Genomic DNA, 22,785 nt, shown 5'->3' on the forward strand with positions numbered 1-22,785 from the left:
CTCTGAAGAAACCATTTTCTGACCCTATATTCCAAATTCATATTATCTTGTTCTGTATTCTCTATAAGAATTATTCTTCATGTGAGATGAAAGCAGATGTAAGATGCTAATGAATAACAAATTTCATGCATTTTGTGATCACTCATATGAGTGAAATAAGATTGGGAACAATTGAAAATCCAGTCTCAAGTTTTAGAGAAAATGTATGTTATTTCAGTGCCTGGGTCTACTAAAACTCTTACTTCAAGTGGTTTGAAGTTTTCTATCTGGCTTTAACTATTAAAAACCTTAATGTCTTCCTGGGAGAAGGCAAGTTATCTTCACCTTCACTTGAGATAATATAACTGCTTGTCTTCATTATAGATTTAATGTATAAAACCATAGAAAAGATGTTGTAAATGTATTAACCAGAAGTGCCAGCATGCTTCATTTGCACTTTTTAATCAAGTATTCTTTAGAGATTGATGGCATCGCTATTGTAATTGATGCTTCTGCTGTAAGGCAATTAAAGAAGGTGCATATATCATGTCAAGTAAAACTATTTGATATGCTTATACAGAATTATGAGTACTGGAATTCAGATACCACAAACAAATCAATTGTCCCAGGTTTTTAAATGTGCATGCTTTAAGTAAAATTTGATAAAACTAACCTTAATCTGAAAGATTTAAAAGATGTGTCTTTGATTGAATTCACTGAGATTTCAGGTGCAAATCACTTCTGAAACAGGATTTAATTTACGAAGCTTAAATATTAGCTTTTGAGTGTAAGTGTACTGTATAGTATAACAATGGTGGGTTATGGTATGAAGTAAAAGAGCCTGCTATGTCTGTTGTGATGCAAATGGTATTGGGAAAAATCTTGAGGAGACTGCTTCTACGATATGAATTCAAATTTGTTAGGCAAGGCAGGAAAGGAAACACTGCTCTAGATTTTATTCATTTTCTTTGAGTTTGCTCCAGACCTTTTATTTCCCCAGAGAAACAAAATTTTATTCCACCAGAAGTCTTGTTTGTATTTCTGTGTGTTTTATTTTTATTTTTATTTTATTTTATTTTATTTTTTTTAAACTCTTGGAACGAAGATCATAATACTCATTATTGTTGAGTTAAAAATAGTTCGTTGTTAGTCAGGGCCAACCTGTCAATAAACAAGTAGTACTGTACCATTTAGGCTTTATTGGTTTTCTGATCAGATGTTTTTAGCTGCACTGAAAACATGTTTTGAGTTAGGCAGATACCATTAAAAAGCTTCCCACAAGTTCTAGTTACACCATGAAAATGAGGAACATATATAATAACTAATAACTTGTTGGTTCAGCATTTCTGCTGAGCGTCTGACTTATTAATCCCAGAAAAACATACTGTAATTCTTTTTCTTGCTGTTTAGTAAAGGTGAACATTTTTTAACGACGCTAAAAGTTAGCCTCATTAAGCTGCAATATAGATGGCAATTCTTAATAAAAAAAAAAAAGTAAATCTTATCTATGTTATAGAAAAAGAACAATTGTTTTACAGATGTAATTCACACGTAGATTCGGATCTCTTTAAAAGTCCCAATAAATATTTCAGTAAACAGTAACATGCACCTCCTAAACAATCTTTAAAGTAAAGTAAAGTTGAGGCTGACCATGTAATTGAAGAATAGGAAAATACAAGAAGTTTGTATTTTAGGTTTTTTTTTGTTTTTTTTTTTTTTTGTATTTTAGTTTGTATTTTAGTTGTGGCACTTCCTTGCAAGTAGAGTGAAGGTTTGCTTACTGATGATTTGCATCTCATTAAGGTGGTAATAATCACCTAAGTACTTTCTTATAAAACACTTTGAGAGTTAAATTAGGTGTATTTGTATCTGTGCTATTGCTGTGATGAGTAATATAATTTCAAAGGAGAAACAATAAGAATGAGATGGTCAGTAATCTATTGCTGAGTTTTTGCTTAGAAAACAGTCTGCATCCGAGTCTAACCTATGTGTTAACGTACTTCCCTGTTCATGCCTGAACAACCACTTGGCTTCTATTTTCAGGTCCTTTTCTTCAAACATCTTATCTTCCATTACTTTAAAATAAAATTGTGTGATTACACAACACTGCTTTCGTAGCTTTTGTTGGTTTATCAAAAACATCTTCTACAGGGAAAAATGCAAGTACATCGGAAGGCGGAAGAAATCTTTTAAAACTTAGTTTCACAGAAAGAGAGGATTATGCTCACAGGGATGAGTGATTGAACTTAAACCTTGATTTTAGTTTCACTCCTGCATTAGAGCTGATTTGGACCACTTTTTTTTCTTTTTTCTTTTTTGTGGAAATCTCTAGTGTCTCCCTTCACTTTCTCAGTCCGTATTCCTGCAGAGGAACTTGTCTTTAGTGGGTGAAACCCATTTACTCTGGTTTATTTTAATTGATTAATCCCACTACAGAAGGATTCTGTTGGATTTTGTATAATCCGAATGGCCTGCTTTCACAGACATGTTACTTTCTTTCTGCATAATTTTTAAGGCTTTACATATATTTCCACACTATTTTTTGGTTAATAGTGTTAAGAATAATTTCCGGTTCATATGCAACAAGATTTAATATCAGCGCACTTGCTATGTGCCTGCAGTCCCTTAAGCAAGTTCTCAGTTGTATTGATACATTTCCTGTACATTTTTCTGTGGACATTGGGGTTATATTTCTAGTTTCTTCAGAATCTGGCAAGTTTTATTGAAAATTGATGTCAATTCTTGTAAAACCCTTCTAGTCCCCCATATAAAAAGAGAGCTACATCAACAGCTCTGAATGTTCAGTTCCCTATTGTTCTGATGACAACAAGAAAATAAAATGTCCCACTAATAAAGGTTAAAATGGACAGGCTGTTGGACACTTGTGGGTAAGGAAGATATTCATAAAGACTGATTTCATCCTAGAAAGCCAATCTCTTTAGTTTGTAGTCAACAGAAGGGTTGGTATATAGCACATAAAATGATGCCTTTGCTCTAGATTGCCCTTTAGAGTAGCCCACCTCCATCAGCCAAATAAAGAGAGAGGGGAGGGGAAGATTAGTCCTCCTGTAGCTAACGGTAAGCCCACATCAGGGTCTCTAACAGCTTCCATCTGGGTTAAACTGTCAACAGGATGATTAAGTAGCACTGTGTTGGAACTCTGAAAGTACTCAAAAGCCCTACTAGCCCTGACAGTCTATACATATATTACCTTATGTATACTTTCTCTTAAATTGTACCAGATCTTTTAATTATGGAAGCTTTTTAATAAGTGTTCCTGAAATGGGTGAGGCAACTTAGGTGGGACATTTTTTTAGAGACAGATTTTACTAGAGTCATCTCTGAAACACTGGCTAGTAAAACTGCTGCTGCCATCCATTTTTAGTCTCTAATAAATTCATACTTTCTGTTCTTTTATGCTGTGAGCCTTTATTTAATCACAAGACATGATAGTGTCTTTTTCTATAAGTAAAAGTAGGAATAACTAGTAGCAGTAATTTACTTATTAGGATTAGGTATCTAAGCTTAAGCTAGTCACTGTGTTTACCTGTATTCGGTTTATTCTGAGTTAGGTGTCCAACACCTAAAGCTCAGCTGAATTGCTTCTAGATGTGTGTTTCTCTCTTTTGACCAGGTTACTGTAATGGAGTCTTTTAAATCTTAACTCTTTGATGTCGGAGAATTAGAAGAAATTCATCTTGCAGGTCCTGCCTCCTAGCCTTCATTTGTCTCCACTCATCCTTTAAAATCATAGCTTTACCAGAACAGTCCTCTAATGTGAATTGTTAATATTCTTCAGTGAATTTTGCTTCCTTTCTTCTTGTTTATGTACCACATTCAGAAGATCCTTCTCTCTCATTTTTTATTTGCAGTCGAGATGAGCCTTTTTGAACCTAATGACTGCATTTGCTTGGACTTTAAAGAAAAATAACATGTGAAGACCAATCTTTCTTTGGCCTTTGGATTTCTCAGACTCTCAGATAAAACAGTCAATTTGTAACCTCTTAGTCCATCAATCAGTAATATACCTTTGTGCTCTTTATCCTACAACAGCAATTAGATTCTGCTTGCTCATTTCCCCCACAGTGCTATAATACGTGAGCACTTCATGATAATTAATGGGTTTTATCCTCACAACAAGGTAAGAGGTATTATATTCCCATTTTTCATATCACATTGGAAGATAATGGCAAAACTTGTAATTTAATATAGGCCTCTCAGGTTTTTACTCACTGTCCTATTCCCCAGAACCCTTTCAATTTGATATATTGCAGTCTGTGTCATGCACTTTAATTTGCAGGTGTCAACTACTTGTGTCATCCAACTCTTTGTACAAGTGATGCGGTGCATGTATTGGACAACTGAGTCCAATCCACATTAGGATGCCCTTCTCTGTCAATTTTAATATTGCTTTGCCCGTTTCTCCTATTTTCCCTTCTTGTCTTTTGTGCTCCACCCTAGTTACATTTATCTTCACTGTTTACTCCTCTCCTCTTTTTCATACCGGTCGCTATTTTATTACGAGTGATTTTGTATCTTCTTTATAGAACCTATCTAAATTGAATTTGCCTGTTTTCATTTGTTCACCTATGCTCAGCTGCTTAATGCTCAGCTGCTTAATTTTCATCCTTCCTTGATGAAGGAACTTCTCTCTGATCTTCTTTTTGCATCTTGTTCCTTTTGTACCTTTTTAATGAATTTTCTTGTGATATTTTTATAAACTCCTTCCTGTACAAGATAAAACAGCCTAAGGAAAAGCAGACTTTTTTTCTTTCTTTCATTCTTCCTTTTTTTTTTTTTTTTTCCCCAGTGATTTAACTGAAAGAACTAAGTATTACAAATAAACAAACAAATGTTTCTTTAACATTAAAGCAGTCATGCTTCATTGGAAGTTTACTGCACCTAGGTCTTACTCATTAGGCTTTAATTGAGAGCTGACAGATGTATCTCCTGGCAAGAGTTGTGTGCCTACTTAGCACCATTGATTTATTAGAGATTTCTGTAGTACAGTCCCATGTTAGATTGCAGTCATGATTAACAGCAGTACTCCCTGTGCATTGATCATGTATTAATAAGTAGTAGTAGCACTTTTTATTTTTATGTTATGGAATTAACACGAAAGCTCTGGAATTACAGTTCTCTCTGGACCATAAGTACGTGCACAAAATGTGAATTAACGCTGTGATTAGGGCCAACGTGTGGGTTCTGGAGTAAACTGGAGCGTGTATATGGCTATTTTAAATATGAAAAACTTTTTTTTATTACTTTATGTAATGCAGGGAAAAATCCTTTAAAAATGGTATGCTGACTTTGCCTAATGGTTTAGACAGCATTTGTACATTAGTAACACCTTGTTATTTTTGAATAACATTTGAAACATTAGCTGTCCTTGAGATCAAAACTGCGGCATAAACACAGCTATCAAGTCCTTCCAAATAGTAAAGATGGGAAAAAAAAATTATATCTACATCAAGTTGAGAACTACTGTAAAACTAGGAAAGGATGATTATGTTTGAATGAATAATCTCCAGAAAATTCTGGTGGATTTCACATACCACAATTTTGGGCATATAAGTTGGAATGCATCACTTGGAGAACATAGAAAGTTATTTTAATAATCTTTTTTCCTCTTCTTTCTAAGTATCTTTTTAGAAAACCCTAATCCTCATTGGGAAATGCAGGTCAGCTGTAACCTGTTCTCTTTCCATCCAACAAATGTCTGCATTTTAAAATGGAGAGCTGAGACATGAAAAAAAATTCTATCAGGATTCTTTACCCTACTTGCTCGAGAGAGTACACATCTTATAACTCCCCAAGCCTTTATTTATTTATTTATTTATTTATTTATTTATTTTATTAAGTGTATTTATAGTCAAAATATTGGGCAGAAGTAAGCAGAGAATAGAATTATTATCTAGAGACAGAACTTACCTTGGTCTGCCTGTTCAGTAGAAGAGGCACTGGTCATTTAGAGGCATGCTGTCAATGTTTTTGGAAATTTATTGACTCTTTCCGTATATCCTTATACAAATATTTTTATTTTCTTCTAATTTATGGCATCCAGTAATGCAAAATTAACTCTGATTTGCACTTACGATTAATTTATTAAAAAGGAATCAGATAGTGAGACTGCCAGGTTTACTTGAAACCAACTCTGAACCTACTTTGGATTCGATACCTGGTGATTTATAGTTTTCTGGTATTAGTGAGCAGGAGTAAATTTAAATTTGGATTGATTTAGATTAGATATGGTATAGTGCAGCATGGTTGTTCGCTGCTCAGGTACCTGGAACAGTGAGTTGACCCTGGTTAACAACCAAACGCCCACGCAGAGCCCATCTTTTGCTCACCTTTGCTATGGGTTGAGGAGGAAATAGAAGGAAGGTGAGAAGAGTCATGGATCATGATATGACAATCTAATAGGGAAAACAAGGCTGATGACACAAGCAAAGGGAAAAAAACAACGTATTGACTACTTCCCATGGTATCTGGTCATTTCCTAGAAAGCAGAGCCTCAGCACTATAAAGATTACTGAGGAAGATACCATAATCATGGAAATGCCATAACCATGAATGTTCCTCTTCCTTTCATGAGCTTTTGTTGTTGAGCACAATGTCATGCAGTATGGGATATCTCTTGGGTCAGTTTGGGTTGGGTCTCCCAGCTCTGTCCCCTTCCAGCCACCTGCCTGCCCCAGCCTATTCACTGGGGAGCATGAAGAAGAAAGAGAAAGAGCTTTGACCTTCTGCAAACACTGTTCAGCGACAGTGAAAACTTTGGTGTGTTATCAGCAGTATTTTAGCAACAAATCCACTGCACAGCGCTATAGGGGCTGCTCTGAAGAAAATTACCTGCATTCCAGCCAGATGCAATACACCTGGGATGTAGACAGTTCAATCAAATGAGAGTAGAGAACATTCATTCCAAACTTTAACCATTTTCTTTATATTTTTTCACATTTTTAATGAAAAATAGAAAGGAGTGTCTTCTGAAAACCCTATTAGCACATCAAGTTGAGCAGTTGCCTTACTCAAACATCCCCACACATTCGTTCTTGCTAAGCTCAGACCAAAAAGGCCAGAATTTTTAGCTTCTACCAGCAGAACTCAGGAATTTGCAGGCATTTCGCTTTATAACATACACTGAAAAAAGGTAGAGTAATTTGATTTATTGAGCATGTAACGTTTTTTTAGCTGGGCAGCAGAAAAGAAGGGGTTCCTCTGTAAGCCAGCATGCCAGGAGCTGCAGATTGGGTCAGATGGAGCCCTTGAGGCTCCTGAAGACACTCAGTTGGCAGAAGGGTCTCGAGCTGGAGCAGGGCAGATTGGGCAGTCCAGGGATCAAGTCTCGGAGGTAACAGCTATAGAGAAACTTTTCTTGAGACTAGGAGGGTGATGCTGGGTTTCTGCAAGTCCAACTGTCAGTTGCTGGACTGAAAAGTGACACCGAATAGAAAAAACTACCCTGTGAATACAGAGGAAGATGCAGGAGTCATTGTTGTTCTCATTTATGAGATGTTATTCTTTTGTTATATTCTAGATATTATAGATACCTATGATATACTGGATATACTGGAGGGAATGACCTCAAGTTGCGCTAGGGCAGGTTCAGGTTGGAAATGAGGAGACATTTCTTCTCAGAAAGAGCAGTCAGGCACTGGAACGGGTTGCCCAGGGAGGTGGTGGTGTCACCATCCCTGGGGGTGTTCACAGAAAGGTTGGACCTGGTGCTTAGGGACATGGTTTAGCGGGTGACATTGGTGGTAGGGGGATGGTTGGACCAGGTGATCTTGGAGGTCTTCTCCAACCTTAATGATTCTATGATTCTATGATCATAGAATATACTTACTTTGATACAAGGATATAATTTCCATTGTAATTAATATATTTGAAAAAAAACTGATATAAAAAGGTGGATACATGTTTTACCTTTTTTATGCAATCAAATAATTGTGTTTTGGGGGTGCTGTATCTCTCGCACTGCAGTCTATAAAAAAGATAATGTTTATGATTAAAATATACTCCTGTTGCTATGCTGAATATGTGGAAAAATCCTGTTATAATATAGCACTAAGCATCTTCCGTATAGCCTATGGGGAGGAGGAGTAAGCAGGCAAACCATAGGTTGATGTTCTTTGGCCTTACATCTGCTGTTCTTCACGTTTATATAATAGGTCTTACTATTCCTATTTCTAGTAATTTCGTGGTAACTTGACTTCTGAGCCTTTTAGGAAAATACATACACCACTGTTTTTGTTGTGTACTTTCCTCTTTCATATTTGGAATCTGGCACTACCATTTCCAATGGTGTGATTTGAATGCCATATTTTGGAAAATGAGCATTTGAACTGACAGTGAGTGCCTGACTGACATTAGCTGCTTTAGTACCAAAAGGTTTTGGACTTTTCACTGAGGAATATGTGCCTTTTACCGAGTGTCATTGAGAGAGATGTTGGGTTGCTCCATTTCAAGGTATTACAGGAAAGCTTGAGTCCAGCCCACAGGGAGAGAAGGCATCCCTTTGAGCTTCCTGTTGAAATTATAATGATCTGTTGCCACAGGGAGCAAGAGTTTCTTTTTTTCTTTTTTCTTTCTTTCTTTTTTTCTTTCTTTCTTTCTTTCTTTCTTTCTTTCTTTCTTTCTTTCTTTCTTTCTTTCTTTCTTCTGGTTAAAAAAACTAGGTGTCAGGTTTATATTCCTTGATTCAAATTTGCACAAGTCTACCCTTCTCCCAAATGAGTACATTTTCAAGGCTGCAAAGAAAAATACATGATAATGAAATATATGACTGCCCCAAAGCTACCTCCTACTTGTGAAACAGAGTTATGAAATAATAATAGCAAGAGTGATAACTGTAGTTGTCAATGTCCTAAAAAGATGAGGAAGTTCTTAATGCAGAGAATCCTACCTTGAAGGCAGATTTGCACAAAAGAGCAGTGCTTGAAGTCTCCCCATGGAGGCTAAGTTTGTCACATCACAGATCAAAATTCAGCCCTAAAGGCAGTGATTCATCAGTTTAATGGAAAATTGCTTCCTTGAGGATATTTCGTACTAATATCAAATGCATGACTGCTAACAATTACAGTGAATGCAGTGTAATTGTTTATTGGTAAATAAAAACTGGTCACATTGGTTTTTTTAAGTGGTACAAAACAAAAAAAAAGCCTTAATCTGACATTTTCATATGGTTGACTGAAGGCGGAAACAGGATTTGAAAACTGCAAGTCATATCAAGAAACCTGTAATAGAGCACTTACAGTATTTTAGTAAGTATTAAGAATCAAGATAACTAAATCACAAAAACTTTAAGTCATGTTTACAAATTTGAGAAGTGTAAAAAAGGAAAAATAAAATGTGCTGATAGCTGCGTCCTCTGTGGCTTCTGCTGGTCTACTGCTTACTCATAATGTCAAATGAAACAAATGGCCAAATGAGCTCTTCATCATTTGTATGGCTGAGATAAGAGGTAGATATTATTATTACAAAATTGTCTTTAATATTCATTTTGTATATGGGACAAAGGAGACACACTAAATTCTCCATTCTGGAAATACACAGTTATTATTAGTTGATCAGGAGATTAATATGTAACCTTACTTTCCTCAGAAGTCCTGAAATGCTACATTACTTGGAGATATAATACCGTATTGGCTTACTTGGAGATGCCTTCAGGGCAGTTTATCATCCCGAATGTATCCCAATACAGGAAATAATACATGCATTGCACTGTTGTGGGGTCTTCAGAGAGTTCTCTGTGGTTTGAGTTATCTGCAGTGCAGTTCCTCAGCTGTTTCTGCTTTGCTCCTGAGTCTGCAAAAGAGAGTATTTCTGAGCTAGTCAAAACCATCTGCAGAAGGCCAGATCACATTCCCTGGCGTTTCCACACACAACATGCTCTGTCCCCGTTATCTTTGGAGAATGGATGAAAAAGTAGTAGATTGAAGAACGTAACTATATCTCGTATAAAGCATTTCATTTTTAGATATGTATAAACTGATGATCAGTCTATTCCGTGAAGTGTAAGGTTTTCTTATTGTATCCAGTGTTAATCTTTTCTGCAGTTCTCTACGTTAAAACCCCTGGTTTCCTTTACTTGCCATAAATATGGCTAAACAGCTACAGGCAAGAGTTTCAGACTCGAAGCCTCTTGTTTTATGCAAAGTCATTTACACTGCAGTTCTGCACCTGCATCACGTCTTCCGAGACTTGGGCTGAATAGGAAATAATCTGGGGTTTAGGTTCAGAAACACTTCTTGCCCACCTGGCTGAAAAGGGCCACCTCTGCTTCTGCTTCTTCAGTTGTCTTCTGCCTTCTAGACTTTCTGAGTGTTGGTGTGTGAAAAAGTGAATTACAGCTAATCCTGCAGCTCTCTTTACAGTGTGCATTGCTGGTAACTTTATTTTAATCCAGTGAGGAATCACAGTTGTCCAGACATTAAAACTTTTGAATTTGGCTTCAGCTGACCTTTTACAAAGGTATTTTCTTTTGCTGACAGTTTCTGTGAGTTCTTGCAATATCTGAAAGCTGACCTGTTTCTTCTTCCTTATTTTTTTTCTTTTTCTCCTTTCATTTTCTTTTTCTGATGTGCTTCTCTTCTTGGACAGAATGCCCTTCTAAAATTCCCCTCAGGCTCTGTGAATGTCATTCTTCTAATTTGTTACATTTTTAAGTTTTCACCATAATAACATTTTTTAAAACCATATATACTTGCAGATATAACTGCATTATGGCAGTTAACTCAAATTATGATACTTTATTGAGTCTGCAGGGAAAGTCTATGGTCCATATGTAACTCAGAGGTCAGTGTGTGGCTTTGTGTTACCTAATGCTTTTTATCTACCTAGATACAGCTGGCTTTTAATTAGTGAAAAGCTGCATTATATTTATGTGAGCATGAATTACTGAGTGATGTTTGTACAGCGTTTAGAGCCCCATTAGTCTTAACTCAGAGAATCACAGAAAAAATTAGATAAGGAAGATTTCTGGAGGTCATGTAGTCCAACCTCCTTCTCAAAGAGGGCTTTACTGTTGTTTATGTTGTTATTGACACAGAAGACTGACAAATTAAGAAGAAAGAGCAACAGCCAATTGGTATGCTATGAGATGTACAAAATCTGGACTCTAACCAGTATGACGAAGATAAGAATGTGCTGTGAAACAGGATCAGTCGATGGCTTAGCAAAGCATGGCAAAGACAACTGCATCAGATGAAAAAATCAGATTAATTAAATGTTCACAGTCAGTGGGTATTATGACTAATTCCTGATGAAGCATTAAGATGATTTAACAGTTCTTATTCTCAAGGGATATTATCTTTAATCAGATTTGGGGGTGGTGAAAGATGATGCAATTTATTCCAATAAAAGTAGAATAGTGCATAGTTTGGATGTTGTATAAAAAATCTAAATTATCCAGAATGCATTTTGGTCTTGGAACTGTAGATGATCAGGTATTCTGCAGGACTTTTGGCTACAATCAATATGCGTTGTTTATTTTTATTTATTATATTTTCTTATTTTATTATTGTTAGAACTTTAATGGGATGCGAGTACAATGATTTGAAGGAGGCTATGAATTAAAAAAAAAAAAAATTTGCTGGGTCTTTTCTGAACTGTTCGTAACATTTAAATCAGTTAAATTAAGATGTGCTTTTATACTAACATGAGTGTACATATATATTTATATTCCTCATGGTGTCTAATGACATCATCTTGTCCAGTCAAGCCACAGCCAAAGTCAGACCAGTCTAGGGCTGAAGCAGATAGCCTACCCAATACACAATACCTTAGGGGATGGCAGGAAAATCACTCCTAGTGACCACCCTGGTCCTAAATCCCTGAGTTTTCTTAGAGCATCACCCCGTGTAGAAGAGAACCAGGTGAATTTGAGAGTTTCAGATGGGTTTACTCATCATGACCCCTGAGCTCATGACCAGGATGTGCTACCCAGGAGGGGTATGGAGATGTTGCCTGAGCCTGCAGGGATAGAATTAGCAAGGTCAAAGTTCAGCTGGGATGGTCCATAGGATCAGATGGGATTGATCCAAGGGTGCTGATGTCATTAGGAGGCAGCTCTCCATCATCCTTGAAACACTGGGAGAGAGGTTCCTGATGACTGGAGGGAAAAAAAAAAAAAAAAAGTCACACATCTTTAGGAAGATAAATGTCTTATGTGCCTAAATGTTTAAAATATGTATTTAATTTTGCCTGTCCTTGTAGTTAAAGAGAATATTGGAGATGGAATAAATTAATTTTTACATATTGATGTAAAAGACTGCTTTTGCAATCTTTACTTTGAGGTGAAGGTCAGCTATAATCTGTAACAATGAGAAAACAACATAACTTTCAATTGTGGTTTGATTATTAAATAAGAAATCAAGATTTCAACATTAAAAATTGTGTCAGTTTTAGGAAAGAAAAGCTGACTGCATAGGTCTCTTTAAAATAAATTCCGTTAATTGCTAATATACTCTGTTGACTTCAGATTTTCAGTCCCCCATCCTGATGCCTGATCTACTCTCCCTAGGCTCAACTTGTTAGGGCACTTGCAAAATAGAGTCTGTCTTTTTAAATCACAAGCATGTGTATGGTGGCATGCTTGGGTAGTTGTTCATCATGTTGAAAACAGGCTGACTCTTTCATTTTCCTCCTTGCAAAATTTTAGAGAAGTTTTATTTAATGATTTGCACAAGGATAAGTCCTATGGATATGATTCTAAATAAAATAGTGGTATTAGTCCTTTTAAAGTTTATCTTGACAACAGGGGTGATAAAATGCAGGTATAATCATTAGCAATTGCTGTTATAATTTTCATTAACTCCTTTATATTTTTTTTTCATTCTAAGATTTTTTTAGCTTATTGCCAAATGATTTCTTATGTCTTGAAAATGTTCCATGTAATCAGAAATCAAGAAAATAGTTTTATTATTGTTAAGAAACTAGAATTCCCTGAGTCACGGTTATTTAAGGCACACTCATAGATTGAATATTAGCTTTTTCAGGCAGTCGATTTGAAAAACTTTGTTTTGGAACTCTCTCCAAATGAAGAAATTAGGAAAAACAAAACAAAAAAAAACAAACAAAAACAACAACAACAACAACAAAAAAAACAATCCTTTTCATCTGATCCTTTATAATGGGATTCACAGTTCTGCTACTGCAGGGCCAGAATTTCCAAGTCCTTATGTTTGATAAGTGAATTACATCAAGGATTCATTTATTCAAGAAACCATATATTTCATGATGCAATGAGTTTGGTGAGTAGGTTGAGATACAAAGAAAAGGGAAACGCTACAATGATTGGGATATATAATATTTTGTGTACCTAAAAATTCTCATCAGAAGCTGCAAACCATGAACATCTGATAAGTGAATGCATAAAGCAGGTTTTGAACCGTCCATAAAAAAAGAACATAGTTCTTTTTTAGAAGAGTATACAGGGACAAGTCTATGAGAAGATATATAGAAAAGGGTAGTTTGCGTTCAGAGAAATAACTAAAGAGGCAAATAAATGCTTTTTAATTAGTTTGACTCTGAGTTTGGTACATGCTAAATTATTCAGTTGGCAGAACGCTGAAAATAAAATGACTGCTATAAAATAAATACATTTTTTTAAAGAGGCAAGCACTCAGTCCAGAGTTCCATTAATTTTCTTACTGATATCCAATAACCAACTGCTGATTTCAAAGAATATGGAAACATTTAAAGTACTGTATACATTCTAAATAAATTATCCTTGATCGTGACATACTATCATTTCCAAATGAAAATATTTCCCTATATCTTATGCCACCCAGGCCCTATATATTATGTTTAACACCTCTGTTGTCTAACAGAAAGAGTAAGAATCTTTAAGTTTGAAGCCAAATGTTTTCTTACTATAACTCTTGGTAGAGTTTTGTCATTAGGAGCCTAGAGTAGACAGAAGGATGACAGTTTATTTAAAATCTTAATGTAGCCGCATAAAGACTGCAGTCACCCACTGACACACAAACAAAAATGAAGGAAACTGTTTGCAGTTCTGTCACAACCACCTAAATTCCATTTGGCAATTTTCCCACTTTTGGAAAATGACATATATTGAAAGGAAATAAATGAGAAAAAAAAAGTTATCAGAAAGCAATGCAGTTATTAAATTCCCTAAAATGCTATTGAGAATTTTGTAGCTGTTGGAAATGTATTCTAGCTGCCTTTTTAAAATGAATTTCAGTGTCATATCCTTAGAAAGGTGGTTCCCATCCTTTCCTTTCTGCAGGCATGTTGCTGGCAGTGTGCTTCAAGCAACTTCGTATTTTACTCTCCACATCAGCCCCAGCTGCAACTTTTTAATGGGTCTTTTTAAAGCAACATTACAGGGACTGCATATATAGCTCTGTTGGATTATGTTATTGGGGGAATATAAAAACAAGCCACCAAAAACAATTTTGAGTAAGGGGAGTAATAGCTGAATGAAGAGAGAATATGAGAGCATTTATTTCTAAAGCATAGATCTATGAGTGGACAAAAAGTAGCGTAGGCAATGAGACTCTACTGTTTAAAATTTTTACTTGTAGAAATTTAAACAGATATTCAGAAATCAAGAAGGATCAAAATCCTAGGGATAAAGATAAAACCTTGGAAATCTGCAAGGAAAGATAAAAGGGAATGACAAAGGAAGAATTCTGGCTTCTCTGGACCCATAATAATTATAATTCCATCTCTACATTCATTCTCTAAAATGTTATTGATACGTAGAGACTGAGGTTTATGCAAAACACATTCCCCAGATGCTAGGGCAGTCCAAAATACTAGCGAAGAATTCCTTTCTATTTTACATAAGCATGAAAAGTAGATGCCTTTGTTTCTTGCTGGATGTCTGTTCAGCAATTATCAAAAGGAAATCTACTTCCTGTTCTGTTGTTCTGCTGCAAAAACTGTGTTGATGCTTTCAGCAACTTGTACCTCATTTCTGAAAAGTCTGCCTTCAGAAAAAAACTGAAGGTTTCATTTAGCTTTTTGTTTGTTTGTTTGTTTGTTTCACTGGAGTTATTAATAAATGAAAGCTGTTTTCTGATCTTCAGTTTTAAGCAGCTACAAGAAGCAGAAAAAAAAAAGTGTTTTAAATTTATAGAGAAAATACTTCTAATTTATACAGTAAAACAGTGCTTTTCTACTAAATGAAAATGTACTAGTATAGATACAAAGTCCACTTATTTTCATATTGCTATGATGGTTATATGGGGCTTGGAGCAACCTGGTCTGGTGGGAGGTGTCCTTGCCCATGGCAGGGGGGTTAGAACTGGGTGATCTTCAAGGCCCCTTCCAACCCAAGCCATTCTGTGATTCTGTGATTATAAAAAAGTAACTGAATGCTGTGAAACAGAATCGGGATGCGTTTAGGTGCAGTGAAATGGGTAGCTAAACTATGTCTAAATTCCTAGAACTGGTTTTGTTTCATTTTCATTTAATGGTAGTTTGCTTTGCTATGCACATCTTTCTGTGATACTTCTTGGCATAAAGCTTCCAGTTGCCATATGAACATAAATTAGTTTATGTTCACAAAGCCCTTGAGAGAGCAGTTGCATTATTTCAAGTATGTATTTGGCTTATAAAATCACGGTTGGAATCACAGATTGGAAGATAACCTCCATTTTATGTTAGATCATGCCATAAGTGATTTAGCCAAGATCACAAGGAATGTCTACAGAAAAATCCACTTCACATGAATCTTAGCTGCAATATCATTTTCCCTTTATTCTGAGAGAGAACAGCAGACACATGGAAAAAAAATGATTAAAAAAATAAGTAGAAAAAGAAAGCATTTAAATTGCACAAATGTTAACTTAAAGGAGAAATGGCTTTTAACAGCTTTACAAGGAACAGAGAAATGGTTCTGGAGATTCATTTCAGAGAAATGAATAAACTATTTTGCTGACTGTCAGTGGTAGGTAACAACGTAATTCAATAAATGAAGACCAGGTTTGAATAGACAGAAAATTAATCTTCAGTCACCATCTCATGTGGGATTTTCCTATGCCAATATTGATTACATTTCAGTTTCTGACTTGAGAGAGAAGTTGTTTGGAGTTGGATTTTAATTATGTTCGCATGCCAGGTTACTTTTCTTCAAAATAGGTGTTTTGCTACTTTCCTGAAAACAAAGTTTCAATGGTTATTAAAACTGTAATAACCAGTGCAGCAATCTAGTCAGGATTTTGATAGAAATACCAGATGTAAACAATTATTAACATTGGGGTTTTTCTCTTTCATCTTTCCTAATCCTTCTTTTTCTAATACAAAAGTAGTCTACTTATAATTCATATATTTGGCAGCTGAAAACTAAATAGTTTTTACTATATATAGAAGGATCCACTACAAACATGGAATGTGTAAGGCCTTGCACAGCATTAGTGTTGCTGGCCAAGAGGTGTTTACTGAGTGCAAGGCTAATTTGCCTTCAGTGTTTCTGATACTTGCCTATTGTGTGTAGATCTCTTTCAGACACCTTTAGATTTAATAGCAAAATTAATGCCGTGTGAAGGGAACTACAGAGCTTTTAGAGGATTTCACCATTTCTGGGTTTGGGGGGCAGACATATACATGGTTTCATAGTTGTACATCACAAACTACTCCCACAAGGTCAACAACAGGGACGTAAAAGGTTCTGGGTTATTATAGGTAGTTCTCGTAGATTGTCTGCCCTGCACCATGGTCGCAGAGCTAGTTATAAAATGCAGGTGAGTCACTTAAATTGAAATAATAATAATACCTGAAGAGTTTTTAGATGCATGTTCTTGTTTCGGTGTTGTGGTATATTGGTATGAATAGAATTTCAGTCTTTATACTAGGCATCATTTTGGGGGGACTTGGTATGTGCGCTGTTGTAAATGTGGGAAATAGACTTTGTATTTGAAAATTTAAGGTGTTCAGGTGGATTACTTAAGTTCTTTCAGTTTCACCAAAGTTAGTAAAATGTTGGTAGCAGACTTGAAGCTTCTTCCATAGCACATGAGTTACAGAAAAGACTGAAGGCTAGTACCTATTACTCAGAGTGAAAGTCCAAGCACTGATGAAAGTTTAATGTTCAGATGCTTCAGAAATTTCAATAAAAAATGTAAATGTACTGGAGTATCAAAACCTCTGTCCAAGACCTTATAGTATGGACCTTATGGTTTACCCCCTTTCTCTTTCTGTTCCCCCTCCCTCTAAGCATTCATTGTGGAAAATTAATTGGAAAAAAATCCAACTGATTGTGGTATTTCATTGTAATAATATGGCGTGATGGCCCCCATTTTTTTTTCCTGAAGTGTTCTGTGAAAGTAACAGGAGATTGCAGTTGTTGGTACTAATTTCAAAAATAGTGTGTTACGTTTTCTTTAATCACTTGGTTTGCAGGCAGGAGAGAAATTTTCTTATATGAATGATTGATTGTTGAGACTGCATTTGCAGAATTAGACAAACTCATTACCTTGAGTAGCATGAAGCCAAAAGATAACGTGTGAAAAGAACTCCAGAATTTGCTTAATGTTGCACAGCATTCCAGTTCTGGGAAATCAATCAATCAATCAATAAATAGTGTCTAATATTGTAGGAATAATAATAATAAAGTAGAAATTGACCCAAATTACATTGCCTAAAGTTATCATAATGCTGTGTCATTTCAAATTATAGAACACACCAACTATTACTGATCCTGGCTCCAGTTTACAAACTTTAAAGTAAGCTGTAATGGTGTTACCTTCTGGTAAAGTTAAGCAAGTGGCATACTGGATCAAGACATTCCATGTTGCATGGTACAAGCATTTCCTGTTTTTCCACATCCCAAAGCTAAAACACTACTTTCTTAGAACCATCTACATACAGAATTGTTCTATTCAGAAGTCCTCTGGCAGCCTCCAAACCTCCAAACACCAAGTAGATGTGTCTACTAGAATTATTAACGAAAATAGCCTGCAGGAAAGTAAACAGCATCATCTTGCCTTAGGTTTTCCAAGGAGAATAATGTTGTTAAGTAATTAGTGCATTGTATCAATTTAGATTATTTTATGTCATAATACACATGAATTAAAAAGATCATCCCTTACTTTGAGTATTCAGACTTGTAGCGTCCCTTCTGTCTCACCCATCAGATCTGGGTTAAGTGATAAGTAACAAGCTTAACTTCCCAGCATAAGATATGGTAGCTATGCTGCATAAAAAAAAAAAAAAAAAAAAAAAAAAAAAAAAAAAAAAAGTAGTCAGAATTAGTGCCCACTTTCTTTTCTTCCGGAAGTTTATTAGACTTGCATTGCAATATGTAGCTCACCTAATTCTAGACAGCTATGTTACAGGCACTTACATCTAGGGTAATTGCCCTAGGGCTACCTTTATTGTTGATGGAAAGAAGGAGGCACTTCAAAGACACGAGTCATGTCATAGGAAAATAGGTATCTAATTAAGATGTGATGAATTGTACTCTAAAAGTGTCCATTTTTCTTCATTGACTACGAAGGCAGCCTGGGGTGATTAACTCACATGTAGACTGCTGTGTTGTTGAAATCAGTGGATGTCACTGTTTGGATGAGTTCTGTTCTGCCCTTAGTGTTTCCAAAGGAAACCACCTCTGAAACCCATCTGATACTGCTGCTTACTTCAGGCAGCATTTGAACCTATACTTACAGTAACATTTTTCCATGGTCCTGTGATGAAGCAGATGAGGAAACTGCAGTTTAATTAGGATATTTTGTGGGTAAATTGAAATTCAGCTGTCTATATTGATAGGGGGTAATAGACACAGTGAAAGTATATAAAGAATACCCTCAGCCCATGCATGTGTGCCTGGCTCACCAGATAGATGCTTCTTTGTTAGCACTATTTTTCAAGTATATTAATTTTTTAAAAAATAATGACTTTGTAGTATTAAAAAGATCTGTATAACTGCCTGCAATTGCTGGCCTAAGTAATCATTTGGTATCATAGCTGACTCATTATTGATTTAAGTGGCAGTCTGCTCGTGCCATGGAGAGTCCTGTTCAAACTGCAGCTGAGCCAGATGAAGATATTACCCCCTCCTCATTGATCTTCACTACTTCTTTGGTTTTCATACTTCATACAAAATTTTTAGCTGAGTTTAAAAAAAAATAAAAAAGTCTGTGTCGCAATTTTTTTTAAACCTAGTCCAAATGACTGAGTGGATTGTAAGGAATCAAGAAACAGTGGTGCAGACAGGTGAGGGAGGATGGAAACCTGAGACAGGCAGGTAGTGCTGAGCACCTGAGTGTTTGGGAGCCTTTCCACCCAGGCAGCTGTAGCCAGAAGAGTACATGACATTTCCTCAAGACTTATTAGTAACATAAACCAGTTAATAAAACGTGTGAAAATCAGAACTTATGAAAAGGCTTCATTTCCTGTCTCTGTCTTGTGTGTGCATCACTGTTTCTCAAAAATATATTTATGAAATATACATTACTGGTATCATTTTAGATTTGTAATTTGACTATATAATCTAAAGAAATAAAATTGAGATATTCACTATTTAAATTTAAGATTCAGTACAAATTATTACAAGTAATAAAGGATAATGTAGTTGCCTGTCGTTATGGGTGTAAAAATTCCATGCGCTTATGAAATTAGGTTTATAAGGTGTTAGGCTCTCATTTTCCTTTTGCAGCTTTTCATTTCACCGAGTTCCATTGGATGACTTGTAATTCATAATGAATTATACACAAGCATTTCTGGACCTGAAGCAAATAAATATGTTTATACAGAAATGCAAAATTTTAGCTATAAGAGAAAGTCTATGAGTCTGTCATGTAAAAAGAAGAATTGTTTTTAGCATACCTTGTAATATTTTGTACTTCATATGTCTTTCTTTAAAAAGCCTGAAAAGAATGACACTGAATCTGGCAGCCAGAGAATCAGACCAGTATTTGAAGAAGATCCTGTTTTCCGACGGCAAACGTCTTACCAACATGCAGCAGTCCACATACCAACAGATATTTATGAAGGCTGTAAGTAGCACGTGAACAAAGTGGTTTTACTATAATATTAAACTTATTATTTGTGTCCCATTCTTCAAAGAAAATAACTTCCACACCAATTTTTCATTTCTATTTTTAGTACAGATGTTGAGACTGTCTTTTTTCCTTCCTTTAATGATGCTTCAGATATATGCTCTATTAGGCATATGATTCATCTTATGAGTTAGGTGGAGCCATAATTAAAGAGAACTATTAGAGAAGGATCTGAATTTCCAAAATTGAACTGGAGGTGAAAGAAAATTCTTACATATTTTGATTTTCATATCCATTTCTTCTCTGTGCTGTGTTCTTACTTAATATAAATAATTCTTGACAGTTCTTTACATGGCTTTGACCTCAGGCAGAGATGAGTACTGAAATCATTTTTAAGTGTCCCAAAAGCATATACGGTTCAAGCAAATAACATGCTGTGCAAGATGGTAGTACTTACATTGCATGCAGTGCATTTCCAGAATTGTAGTAACAGATTAGCATAAAATTTGAATAAACTCTTTCTAAATAGTGTTAAAATAAAATCTATTTACACACATATATTGCAAAGGAGTCTGTAATTGTAACAGTATTTCATAATTTGGTATTTAAGTTATCTTTCAGAATGAAAGTAATTTCTTTTTTTTCTGTGTTCATTGTATAGAAAAAAACCTTTATCCATTAAGAAGACATTTCAGCATTCAAAATGGCTGCATAATTTTAAAAAGAAGGGAGGAAAAATGGAATAGAACCCACATTTTTTAAGTTCATTGTTTAGGGTGCTAATTTCAACTATGCAGCCTTTCTCCTCTTTCAAAATCTCATCAAGAAGAAAGAGACCCTGATGTGACCTGAGCTCTTTAAAATTCATGGCCACCGTTCCTTGTGCCTTACATAAATGACACAGGGATGAAAATGGAAATGTCAGTGTGATGGGGTAAAGAATCATAGTAGCTGGTATTCTTATATGGTGTGCTTGAATGACAGACCTAGAGGATTACTCTGGGATTCTGGCTTTAATAAATGGTAAAGTGCACCTTAATTGCAGGATTACAGGGAAGAGACAGGCCATTTCCTTTGCTTTTTTATTTTATTTTTTTTTCAGAGTATTGATACTTTGCTGTTAAACTGTAACAAAATCTTGTCTGTAATCATAAGGATTTTTTTAACACTATGTGAACTTTAATATGATTGTCATCATAACACTACGTAAAATATTTTGTTGTTCTTTCCAATTTAACACTGTAGGTAGTATTCTTAAGAACACTTATGTCCCTTAAAGCAGTGCTACTATAAAAAAAAAATAAAGTTACTATAAATATATATAAATATAAATATATATTATATAATAATAATATATATTATATATTTTCAATCATAAATATATATATTTATATATAAATATATAAAAATAAAGTTATAAAAAAATAAAGCTACTATAAATATATATATATATATATATAAAGGAGTGTTACTATACAGACCCCTTAACCTAAAAATGAAGACGGGCTATGACTTCCATAGGAGAGGTGCAACTTTAGTATCTAATGAAATGATAATCAAACATGGAAATGTGAATTTCTTGAGAGAGGTATTTGCATGTGCAATATATATGGATCACGAGAAATTCATGATTGTTTGGGTCTAGCTATCATGTTAACTACCAAAGATGTGGTAGTTAAATGCCTAACATGCTAAGTAACTAGTGAGTTTGATTCAAAGAATGGGAAGCCTAAGAAAGTATCGTCAGTAATTCTGTGTCAGCCAAAGCCTTGGATAGGGTAGTAACTGGCTAACTTCTGCTCACACAGCTACAGATGGTGTTTTCAGAGATAATAAGTTGACACCACCTACAAAAAAATGTGGATTTCATATCAATAAACACAAAATTGTCACCAGGTTTATTTTATAGTGTCAAAGTTCATATATCATCTGAAACACAGAGAGCAATTGGAATGTAGTTATCCAACAATAGATTTCTAAAACTAGAGTTTAATTTTCTCAAGCAATATTATCTGCAAGAAATGTTTATGACCCAAGAGAGTGATAACCTGTCTTGAACACTTTTGTAATTTTCCTTCCTGTTCACATTAAGTAAACTGACATTTTTTGATAGAGATTTCAGTGACTACTACAGTAGGAACAGTTGTACATTTTGAAAATAGTTTGTAATTTCTCCTGTGAAATTATGAATGTGTGGATCCATCCTCCGCTTAGCCCTTTAAAGCTGGGGAACTGTTTTAGCCAGTAACTCTCAAATGGTGTGCCACCTATTGAAACCTAACAAACTAGTACGTGGTATAAAATAACGTTCTTTGGTTAGCTACATACACTGTGATTTGCTTATTTTGAAGGCCATCAGCATCCTGGCTTGCATAAGAAACAGTGAGGCCAGCAGGGCTAGGGAAGTGATTGTCCCCCTGTACTCAGGTCTGGTGAGGCCGCACCTCGAGTACTGTGTTCAGTTTTGGGCCCCTCGCTACAGGAAGGACATGGAGGTGCTCGAGCGAGTCCAGAGAAGGGCAACAAAGCTGGTGAGGGGTCTGGAGAACAAGTCGTATGAGGAGCAGCTGAGGGAGCTGGGATTGTTCAGCCTGGAGAAGAGGAGGCTCAGGGGTGACCTTATCGCACTCTACAGGTACCTTAAAGGAGGCTGTAGTGAGGTGGGGGTTGGTCTATTCTCCCATGTGCCTGGTGACAGGATGAGGGGGAATGGGCTAAAGTTGCGCCAGGGGAGGTTTAGGTTGGAAGAACTTCTTTACTGAAAGGGTTGTTAGGCATTGGAATAGGCTGCCCAGGGAAGTGGTTGAGTCACCATCCCTGCAGGTCTTTAAGAGAC

At 35.6% G+C, this 22,785-nt stretch overlaps 1 protein-coding gene across 10 annotated transcripts in view; it reads left to right on the forward strand.

Moving 5' to 3' along the window:
• Window positions 1-22,785, forward strand: part of CACNA2D1 (calcium voltage-gated channel auxiliary subunit alpha2delta 1) — a 405,950-nt gene that overhangs the window by 217,231 nt on the left and 165,934 nt on the right. For all 10 annotated transcript variants that reach the window (XR_005817136.1, XM_040548370.1, XM_040548379.1 and 7 more), the window contains exon 6: window positions 19,817-19,946. Coding sequence is in view for 9 of the 10 variants with exons in the window: in XM_040548370.1 (XP_040404304.1) it covers window positions 19,817-19,946 (130 nt within the window). In the remaining variant the exon portion in view is untranslated. The remainder of the gene's footprint in view (window positions 1-19,816; window positions 19,947-22,785) is intronic.

Source organism: Cygnus olor, chromosome 1 (genome assembly GCF_009769625.2).
Source record: "Cygnus olor isolate bCygOlo1 chromosome 1, bCygOlo1.pri.v2, whole genome shotgun sequence".
NCBI classification, from domain to species: Eukaryota; Metazoa; Chordata; class Aves; order Anseriformes; family Anatidae; genus Cygnus; species Cygnus olor.